General features: G+C 35.8%; 1 protein-coding gene across 1 annotated transcript in view; it reads left to right on the top strand.

Moving 5' to 3' along the window:
- The first annotated feature begins 3,973 nt into the window (after window positions 1–3,973).
- CCT6A (chaperonin containing TCP1 subunit 6A) overlaps window positions 3,974–11,634 on the top strand; it is a 73,881-nt gene continuing 66,220 nt past the window's right edge. The window contains exons 1-5 of the mRNA XM_053707458.1: window positions 3,974–4,203; window positions 5,154–5,217; window positions 6,212–6,346; window positions 7,221–7,394; window positions 8,880–8,983. Coding sequence (XP_053563433.1) covers window positions 4,067–4,203; window positions 5,154–5,217; window positions 6,212–6,346; window positions 7,221–7,394; window positions 8,880–8,983 — 614 coding nt within the window. The 5' untranslated portion in view covers window positions 3,974–4,066. The remainder of the gene's footprint in view (window positions 4,204–5,153; window positions 5,218–6,211; window positions 6,347–7,220; window positions 7,395–8,879; window positions 8,984–11,634) is intronic.

The raw sequence follows: 11,634 nt of genomic DNA, 5'->3' as shown, positions 1-11,634 counted from the left end.
AGACAATGTCACAACTGTGGCATACATCAATCATCAAGGAGGGACTTACAGTCCTCTGGCTATGAAAGAAGTATCTCGAATTTTGGTTTGGGCGGAATCCAGCTCCTGTCTAATCTCTGCGGTTCATATCCCAGGTATGGACAATTGGAAAGCGGATTATCTCAGTCGCCAAACGTTGCATCCGGGCGAATGGTCTCTTCACCCAAAGGTATCTCTTCAGATTGTTCAAATGTGGGAACTTCCAGAAATAGATCTGATGGCTTCTCATCTAGACAAGAAACTTCCCAGGTATCTGTCCAGATCCCGGGATCCTCAGGCGGAGGCAGTGGATGCATTATCACTTCCTTGGAAGTATCATCCTGCCTATATCTTTCCGCCTCTAGTTCTTCTTCCAAGAGTATTCTCCAAGATTCTGAAGGAGTGCTCGTTTGTTCTGCCGGTAGCTCCGGCATGGCCTCACAGGTTTTGGTATGCGGATCTTGTCCGGATGGCCTCTTGCCAACCGTGGACTCTTCCGTTAAGACCAGACCTTTTGTCTCAAGGTCCTTTTTTCCATCAGGATCTGAAATCCTTAATTTTAAGGTATGGAGATTGAACGCTTGATTCTTCGTCAAAGAGGTTTCTCTGACTCTGTGATTAATACTATGTTACAGGCTCGTAAATCTGTATCCAGAGAGATATATTATAGAGTCTGGAAGACTTTTATTTCTTGGTGTCTTTCTCATCATTTTTCTTGGCATTCTTTTAGAATACCGAGAATATTACAGTTTCTTCAGGATGGTTTAGATAAGGGTTTGTCCGCAAGTTCCTTGAAGGTCAAATCTCTGCTCTTTCTGTTCTTTTTCACAGAAAGATTGCTATTCTTCCTGATATTCATTCAATTTCTCCTCCTTGGAGTTTGAATTTGGTTCTGGGGGCTCTTCAAGCTCCTCCATTTGAACCTATGCATTCATTGGATATTAAATTACTTTCTTGGAAAGTTTTGTTCCTTTTGGCCATCTCTTCTGCCAGAAGAGTTTCTGAATTATCTGCTCTTTCTTGTGAGTCTCCTTTTCTGATTTTTCATCAGGATAAGGCAGTGTTGCGAACTTCTTTTGAATTTTTACCTAAGTTGTGAATTCCAACAACATTAGTAGAGACATTGTGGTTCCTTCATTATGTCCTAATCCTAAGAATTCTAAGGAGAAATCGTTGCATTCTTTGGATGTTATTAGAGCTTTGAAATATTATGTTGAAGCTACTAAGTCTTTCCGAAAGACTTCTAGTTTATTTGTTATCTTTTCCGGTTTTAGAAAGGCCAGAAAACTTCTGCCATTTCTTTGGCATCTTGGTTGAAATCTTTATTTCATCTTGCCTATGTTGAGTCGGGTAAGACTCCGCCTCATAGGATTACAGCTCATTCTACTAGGTCAGTTTCTACTTCCTGGGCGTTTAGGAATGAAGCTTCGGTTGATCAGATTTGCAAAGCGGCAACTTGGTCCTCTTTGCATACTTTTACCAAATTCTACCATTTTGTTGTATTTTCTTCTTCTGAAGCAGTTTTTGGTAGAAAAGTACTTCAGGCAGCGGTTTCAGTTTGAATCTTCTGCTTATGTTTTTCATTAAACTTTATTTTGGGTGTGGATTATTTTCAGCAGGAATTGGCTGTCTTTATTTTATCCCTCCCTCTCTAGTGACTCTTGTGTGGAAAGATCCACATCTTGGGTAGTCATTATCCCATACGTCACTAGCTCATGGACTCTTGCTAATTACATGAAAGAAAACATAATTTATGTAAGAACTTACCTGATAAATTCATTTCTTTCATATTAGCAAGAGTCCATGAGGCCCGCCCTTTTTTGTGGTGGTTATGATTTTTTTGTATAAAGCACAATTATTCCAATTCCTTATTTTATATGCTTTCGCACTTTTTTCTTATCACCCCACTTCTTGGCTATTCGTTAAACTGAATTGTGGGTGTGGTGAGGGGTGTATTTATAGGCATTTTAAGGTTTGGGAAACTTTGCCCCTCCTGGTAGGAATGTATATCCCATACGTCACTAGCTCATGGACTCTTGCTAATATGAAAGAAATGAATTTATCAGGTAAGTTCTTACATAAATTATGTTTTTCCTCTGTGTCACAAGCCAGTGATTAACCAATTTCTTCTTCATGGAATCTTACTTGGTTTTCAGAGTTTTGCAGTTTCCTCCTTTTTGATCCTATGCATGTTTTGGATATCTAACAAATATCTATCAAATTATAGAACTTTTAGTCCAATGTTTTGTTAAGGGTGCTTATGACAGGTTAGCCCCCAAGCAAATAAATGTAAATACCAGTGTTTGCATGTTAGATCTAACGAAAATAACAATTGCCCTAACCTGATCTAACAAACTGAATGAGGCTTGTTTTAAAGTTTTGATTCGGGGGGGGGGGGTGCAATGTGTCTGGTTAGACTAATAATATATCCAGTTACAAAAATAGCCATACTCTCCGACCTGTGGACAAATTAGCCATTTGTTTATACAAATTAATGCAGAATTGCAGAAAATGCAAGTCTATTTGAAGGAACACTCAAGTCAAAATTAAACTTTAATGATTTAGATAGAACATGCACATTTAAAAACCTTTCCAATTTATTTCCATAAACAAAATGTGCAGTCTTTTTATATTTACACTTTTTGAGTCTACTGAGCATGTGCAAGAATTCACAGAATATACATATATGCATGTGTGATTGGCTGATGGCTGTCACATGATACAGGAGTGGAAATAGACGCAGACATCCCAACCTGCAAAAACTTATTTCAGGGAGGTGGCTTCACTCAGTACTGCGCTTCCACCCCCCCCCCACTCCAAGTTATATATTGGGACACTTTGAAACCCTAAATAAGATAGATAATTATCATTAAAGTAGCTTCCCACTAAAGTCTCATTAAAAAAGTAGCTATATTGCACAACTACATACAACAAACCTATTTTCCATTGATCGTATGCTTGTTGAATGCTTAAATATTTCAGAATACGTATTTTAATTACGTGCAGTAAATAAGATAGTATTTGTGTTTTATTTTATTAAAATCAGTGGGGGCTTTTTAGTTACTGACGCATGCTTTGAGGGTTCTATAACGTCTCAGCAACTAAAAGGCATTCCTTAAAAAAAATGCTTTTCTGGACCACAATGGATCATGGTACTTGGAGTTTTCAGGGAGATTGCATTCAGTTTGCTGGCATCAGGGAGCCGCTATTACAATCAGGGAGAGTTGGGATGTCTGTAGACATAACTTTTTATTGCATTGTCTTTTTATCATGCATTTGTTGATTATGCAAAACTTTTGTATTTACTGGTCCCCCCTTGGTGCAGTTAAACATATAGCATTGCATGATTACTAGTGTTAATAAAATGACATATTCCAATGAAATAGGTCACGTAATTTTTTCACTATAATTGTCATTTAATATAGCCAATAGTTTTAAAGCCTAACATATTGGTAACGCAGCCCGCTAATATGTATAGATAATATAACAGATGTGAAATCATCCCTTCCCACAATGCATTCCTTTACAAATCAGGAAAAAATAAAGACAATATTTAACGAAGACTGAATTGTAAATAAACAAATAAATGGTAAATCGCTACAATATATCATTGTAGAAATCTTTATTTGGCGTCACTGCACATTAATGAAACCGTTTAAAAAGATGGCTTTTGTACACATGTACATAGTTGACGTAACTAACGATGCAGCCCTAACTAGAGATAACGCTGCTTCTCAAGCTCCAGCCTCCAATGAACCACCCACCAACCAACCACTAGCTAATGAATAAATGCCGTTCGAGATTAATGCTTTGAAATCTCGCTGTAAAGTTACGTTGAGAACGCGAAAAAGTACAGCCAATAAGAAAACAGAATATCATGTCTCAGCCAATGAAATTAGTAATTAGGCGTGCCGTGGTTGCTTAGCAGTTTAGATTGTTCTGGAACTGCCCGGCACTTCTTTCTTCTACAGCGCGGTGTGGTAGGGAAGTGAGGCCTGGCCGTTAGCTGACTCACTGTCCTTCTCCGGCCTCTTGCAACGCTTTCGTGATGGCTGCAGTTAAAGCTCTTAATCCCAAAGCGGAGGTGGCCCGGGCTCAAGCGGCTCTGTCTGTTAACATCAGTGCGGCTCGTGGGCTCCAAGATGTGCTGCGCACTAACCTCGGGCCTAAAGGCACAATGAAGATGTGAGACCATTTGCAGTGTGTAACACGTGTGATTCTATTTCTAGTGAGAGTGATAACGGCATCAGCTGGAGACTGTAACTGTTCTACATTGTGCCATGGGCAGGTCTAGTTTAACCCTTTGTCTGCAAGGCAGATTTACCATAGTTGCATTGCAGTCATGTGGTTAACGCCTTTTTCGTTAGTCTATTGTTTTTAGACCGCGGCGCTAACAACGGAAGGGTTAAACGACCGATTTAGTGACAGGCATGGTTGTTGAGTCCTGTTGAACGTACACTTTTTGACTGGTTATTTAGTGTTAAAGGGACATGAAACCCATTTTTCTTTCTTTCATGATTTAGATAGAGAATGCAATTTTAAACAACTTTCTAATTTACTTTGATTATCTAATTTGCTTCATTCTCCTGATATATTTGCTGAAAAGCATATCTAGATATGCTCAATAGCGGCTGATTGGTTGATGCACATAGATGCCTCGTGTGATTGGCTCACCCATGTGCATTGCTATTTCTACAACAAAGGCTATCTAAAGAATGAAGCAAATTAAATAGAAGTAATTTGGAAAGTTATTTAATATTGTATACTCTACCTGAATCATGAAAGAAATTTTTGTGGTTAAGTTTTCCTTTAATAGCAGTCACTTGTTAACGATTGTGTAGGTATATAAACATATAGGTGATATGTATTTTATATAGAAAACTTGTATAGTTTAGATTTCTACCTAAATAAAATATATACATTTAGCTAGGTCTGTTCAGGTCAAACAACTGTTAGATTTTTTTTTTTACGATATTTGGCCTGTTTTCTTCATTCAGTTACATGTAAAGGATAAGTCAGTCACTAGACACTAGTTTTTTTTATATTTTTCAGCTAAAATATAAGCTGATTTTGATGCCAAGTAATGTTAGATACTGCTTCATGTCGTGTAATAACTGGTTTTGTGAATCTTACAGGCTTGTGTCTGGTGCTGGAGAAATTAAGCTTACCAAAGATGGCAATGTGCTTCTTCATGAAATGGTGAGTGTGTCAGCAGCAGGAATGTGGTGTCTGGTTGCTTATAACAGCCCTTCTTCAGGTTATTTTACACATTTCTTCTTGGAGGTTCACATTTGCAGACATTGAAACATGTTTGAGTTTTGCCAAACAGCACTTTTGCAATAAATCCTACACAGTGGCTTGGTGAAGTATATTTATAAAATGGTTCCTAGAGACAAGAGTGTAGATAGCATGTATAGGGGTTGGGGTTGTTCTTGGTATTTTAGGTAGAGCATGAGAGATCCTGATTGTTTGTGAGCGGGGAGTACACTATGCAAAAAGTTGTAGCATAAAGTGCATTCCATTCATAGTAGTTATGTAGTGTTGGCTAAAGTGATGGCAAACTCTCCCCTTTTTAAAATCAGATCCAGAATGTTGCAATGAAGTTGTGCTAAAACTTAACTTTTTAATATAGATCTGAAATTCAAAGAGCGCAACTAAATTATAACTGATGAATTAAATTCCATTTAAAATATCACTAACATTCCGGATCTGATTTTAAAAAGGTGGAGAGTTTACCATCACTAAGTCGTTAGGGACAGTAAGGTCAAAATTAATCTTTTGATTCAGATAGAGCATGTCATTTTAAATAACTTTCCAATTTACTTCTGTTATCAAATTTGCATCATTCTTTTGGTATATTGAAGAGTAAAACTAGGTAGGCTCACGAGTGTGCACGTGTATTTAGTTCTCTATAGCAGCAGTATTTTGCAACATTATTTGTAGCAAAATGTTGCTAAACTGCTGCAATAGAGTACTGTACTGTATATGTACATTCCTGAGCTCTTATAAGCCTACCTAGTTTTACTCTTCAGTAAAAGATACAAAGAACGACACAGCATTGTTAACATAAGTAAATTGGGAAAGTTGTTTAAAATTGCATGCTCTATATAAATTGTGAAAGTTTAGTTTTGACTTTACTGTCCCTTTAAATTTGTGTTCTATTATTAATATTGTATAACTTTCATGTTTGTAGCAAATTCAGCACCCCACCGCCTCCCTGATAGCAAAAGTAGCAACAGCTCAAGATGATATTACTGGAGATGGAACTACTTCTAATGTCCTCATTATTGGAGAGCTTCTGAAGCAAGCTGATCTGTATATCTCAGAGGTATGGTTCGATGATTATTGTAATATTTTCTTGAAAATGGCTTTGTGGGGACATAACCAAAGAACCAACAGTTTCTTACAAGCAATATAAACCAGAGCTTATATAATAAGCAAAATAAAAATATGGTAGACCACATGAGAACCTAATACTCTGTCTCTGATTACTGAAATGATACATTTAATAAACCAGACACTTTTTTTTTTTTTTTTTTTTAAACCTATATTTTGACTCCTGTGAACTTATGTAGCAAACAGTTTTATGTTAGATGCATTTAGACTGAATGTATAAATCAAATAATTTTTCTTTAACTTTATGGTCCCAGCCTCTTCCTTTTTTTAACTTCCAATCTTTTATCTATCATTAGTCCTGAGTTCACACTTTTGATTTACTGTGATTTTACTTTTGATCTCACAATATTTCATAGTAAACATTTTTTTAGCGTGATTTTAAATGTTGATGAATTAAAGCCCAGGATCAAAAAGTAATCTTTTAAACAGGGGCACTTTTAATTCATTAAAGTTTACAAAGGCGCTTGTTTTTAAAAATACTTACCTTTTGCGTTATGGTAAACATAATGCTGATCCTCTGCCCGTAGCTGCTTTTTTTTTTTTTTTTTTTTTTTTTTTAAGCAGATAAAGACGAATCCGACTTCCTCCAATCGTGCTGGACGCCAAAGGTGGCACACAAAGATTGAAGTAAGACGGATTCGTCATCTACAAAATAGAACTGCCATCGAATGTTAAATAGATTTTTGTAGGTGTTTGTTTTGAGATTTTAAGTGTTTTCCTTTAAATACAACTAACAAATTTTCTCTGGCATTAATTATTCCTTTTTAATATAAAAGTTTCTTGGTTTAATTTTTTTTTTGTTTTAGGGTCTTCACCCTAGAATTGTGACTGAAGGATTTGAAGCGGCAAAAATAAAAGCACTTAAAGTTTTGGATCAGCTTAAAGTATCCAAAGAAATGGACAGGGAGACGCTTGTTAATGTAGCAAGAACTTCTCTGCGAACAAAGGTTCATGCTGAACTAGCTGATATTTTAACCGAGGTAAAGGAATATTTGATAATTGTAATATTTTTGTAGTTTGTTATCCAAGGAGACTTTGGATTTAAACTGTCTTAAGGACTAATATGTATTATCCTTAAAGGGACAGTCAACACCAGAATTTTTGTTATTTAAAAAGATAGATAATCCCTTAGTTACCAATTCCCCAGTTTTGCATAACCAACAGTTATAATTATACACGTTTACCTCTGTAATTACCTTGTATCTAAGCCTCAGCAGACTGCCCCCTTATTTCAGTTCTTTTGACAGACTTGCATTTTAGCCAATCAAAGCTGTCTCCATGGTAAATTCACGTGCATGAGCTCAATGTTATCTATATGAAACACATGAACTAATGCCCTCTAGTGGTTAAAAACTATTAAAATGCATTTAGATTAGAGACGGCCTTCAAGGTCCAAGAAATAAGCATATGAACCTCCTAGGTTTAGCTTTTAACTAAGAATACCAAGAGAACAAAGCAGAATTAGTGATAAAAGTAAATTGGAAAGTTTAAAATTACATGCCGTATCAAATCATGAAGCTTTTATTTTTTTGGACTTGATTGTCCCTTTTAATCAAATAAATGGTACTCTGTATATTGCATTGAAGGCTGGATAAGGTTTGGCACCACCCAACTATGAAGCTAAAAATTATTTTATCATGCACTGCCTAAAGGAATCTAGGATGCTATACACCTTATATCCTTGTGCAATGAAAAATGTTATGCAGTTCTTTTAAAGAAGCGTTAAAGAGACGGCATACTGTAAATAGTTTTTACCTTAGTTTTTCCAGTGACTTTTTAAACCAGCTGCAGTGAATAACATGTGAGCAATAGCTCCTTTATGTATAGTTTTGCATTTGAAATAGCTTGTTTTGTTCTTTGAAACAACCCATCAAAATGGTTGAGCTTGAAGGGAATTCATATCCTTTAACACTTTCTGTACACACATGCTTCTTTATATTCTGTCTGTAAACCAAAGCCCAATACTTAGAACAATGGAAAACTAACATTTTATTATCTCTTAATTCATGTAGGGACTTTATTATACACCTCTAAAAAGACTTAGAAAGTATTTAATCAGTTATGGCATTTTGTTTTGACTATGTAACGGGCACATCTTGTATGCTACTGACTTAAATATAGTTTGTCTTCAAAACAAATGGTTTAAGAAACTGTCTCAAAAATAATTAGAATTGATCATAAAAGTCCTTAAGGGACATTAACATCTAAACTTTCACGATTCAGATACAGCTTGTAATTTTTTTTTTTTAACAGATTTCCCCTTTATTTGCTAATGCATGCCCTTCAACAAATACCAAGAGGACAAAGCTTATTTGATATTAATTTGTAAAATGGTTTAGAATTGCATGCTGTGTTTGTTATAAAGAAGAAAATAAACTTTGCTGTCCCTTTTTAAGCAATTGTTCTCATTGCTGCAAGTATGTTAAAGCCAAAGTGTTTTTGTTTGTTTTTTTTGTCCTCTCCAGGCTGTTGTGGATTCTGTTTTGGCTATTAGACAAGAAAATGAACCTATTGATTTGCACATGGTTGAAATTATGGAAATGAAACACAAAACTGAAAGTGATACAAAGTGAGTATCATCATTATTAGTATAATTTATACGTTTTACATATTATTCCTACAGTTAAAGACCAGTCAATAAAGTAAATTTGCATGATAACAAGACAATGTACAATAGTACTTAATCTGAACTTCAAATGAGTAGTAGATTTTTTATTTTATTTTTTCTCACATTTCAGTTATCGATTTCCACTCCTGTATCATGTGACAGCCATCAGCTAAACACAAATGCATATACATATATTCTGTGAATTATTGCACACACTTGGTAGGAGCTGGTAACACAGTGTAAATAGAAAATTAATTTAAATATAAAGACAGCACATTTGGAAGTAAATTGGAAGATTGTTTAAAATTTGCATGCTCTGTCTGAATCATGCGTTTTAAATTTTGACTTGAGTGTCCCTTTAAGCAAACTTACACCTAGATTTAGAGTTCTGCGTTAGCCTTAAAAAGCAGCGTTAAGGGGTCCTAACGCTGCTTTTTAACGCCCGCTGGTATTTAGTTTGGCAGGTACATGTGTACCGCTCACTTTTATTCCGCGACTCGAGGCTACCGCAAATCCCCTTACGTCAACTGCTTATACTATACTTTCTATGGGATTTGGCCAACGCTGGTATTACGAGTCTCCAACTACAAAAAAAGTCAGTAGTTAAGAGTTTTATGGGCTAACGCCGGAACATAAACCTCTTAACTGCAGTGCTATAAAGTACACTAACATCTTAAACTACCTATGAACCCCTAAACCGAGGCCCCCACATCACAAACCCTCTAACAATTTTTAACCCCTAATCTTCCGACCGGACATCGCCGCCATCTACATTATCCCTATGAACCCCTAATCTGCGCCCCCCCCCCCAACCTCGCCGCCACCTACCTACTTATTAACCCCTAATCTGCCCTCCCTAACATCGCCGCCACCTACCTACAATTAATGCCTAATCTCTAGCCCCAACGTCGCCGCTACTATAATAAAGTTATTAACCCCTAAACCTAAGTCTAACCTTAACACCCCCACTTAAGTTAAATATAATTTAAATAAAACAACTTAAATAGGAATAATTTATTTAATGATAGTAATTTTAAACTACTTACCTATAAAATAAAAACCCTAATATAGCTACAATATAACTAATAGTTACATTGTAGCTATTTTAGGATTTATATTTATTTTACAGTCAACTTTGTATTTTAACTAGGTACAATAGCTATTAAATAGTTAACTATTTAATAGCTACCTAGTTAAAATAATTACAAAATTACCTATAAAATAAATCCTAACCTAAGTTACAAATACACCTAACACTACACTATCAATAAATTACCTACAATTATCTAAACTAAAATACAATTCAATAAACTAAACTAAATTACCAAAAATAAAAAAATATTACAAGATTTTTAATCTAATTACACCTAATCTAAACCCCCTAATAAAATAAAAAAGCCCCCCAAAATAATAAAATGCCCTACCCTATACTAAATTACAAAGTAATCAGCTCTTTTACCAGCCCTTAAAAGGGCTTTTTGCGAGGCATTGCCACAAAGTAATCAGCTTTTACCTGTAAAAAAAAAAAAAAAATATAACCCCACACACCCCTACTCTAAAACCTAACACTACCCCCCCTGAAGATCACCCTACCTTGAGCTGTCTTCAGCCAGCCGGCCATCGATGGGACAGAAGAGGACGTCCGGACCGGCAGAAGTCTTCATCCGATCGGCATCTTCTATCTTCAATCAACCGGAGCGGAGCCATCCTCTTCCGATGTCCTAACGGCGAATGAAGGTTCCTTTAAATGACGTCGCCCAAGATGGCGTCCCTCGAATTCCGATTGGCTGATGGGATTCTACCAGCCAATAGGAATTAAGATAGGAAAAATCTGATTGGCTGATTACATCAGCCAATCGGATTGAAGTTCAATTATTAATTATTTAATTAATTTATTGATAGTGTAGTGTTAGGTGTATTTGTAACTTAGGTTAGGATCTATTTTACAGGTAATTTTGTAATTTTTTTTAACTAGGTAGCTATTAAATAGTTCTTAACTATTTTAATAGCTATTGTACCTTTTTTTTAAAATAAATACAAAGTTGCCTGTAAAATAAATATAAATCCTAAAATGGCTATAATGTAACTATTAGTTATATTGTAGCTATATTGGGGTTTATTTTATAGGTAAGTATTTAGTTTTAAATAGGATTAATTTATTTTATGATAGTAATTTTAGTTTGTTTTATTTAAATTATATTTAACTTAGGGGGGTGTTAGGTTTAGGGGTTAATAACTATTATTGTTGGGGGCGGGAGATTAGGGGTTAATAAATATAATATAGCTGTAGGCGATGTTAGGGACAGCAGATTAGGAGTTCAAAGCTATATTGTAGGTTGCGGTGGTGTTCGGAGCGGCAGATTAGGGGTTAATAAGTATAAGGTTAGGGGTGTTTAGACTCGCGGTTCATGTTAAGGTGGTGGGTGTAGGCTTTGAAAGTGTTTCCCCATAGGAAACAATGGGGCTGCGTTAGGAGCTGAACGCTGCTTTTTTGCAGGTGTTAGGTTTTTTTACAGCCAGCTCAGCCCCATTGTTTCCTATGTGGACATCGTGCACGAGCACGTTTTTCCAGCTTACCGCTACCGTAAGCAACAGTGGTATTGAGAGTAGAA

The sequence above is a fragment of the Bombina bombina genome, chromosome 3 (assembly GCF_027579735.1).
Source record: "Bombina bombina isolate aBomBom1 chromosome 3, aBomBom1.pri, whole genome shotgun sequence".
Classification (NCBI taxonomy): domain Eukaryota; kingdom Metazoa; phylum Chordata; class Amphibia; order Anura; family Bombinatoridae; genus Bombina; species Bombina bombina.
The sequence above is the reverse complement of the archived record's forward strand: the minus strand, read 5'-3'. Positions and strand labels throughout refer to the sequence as shown.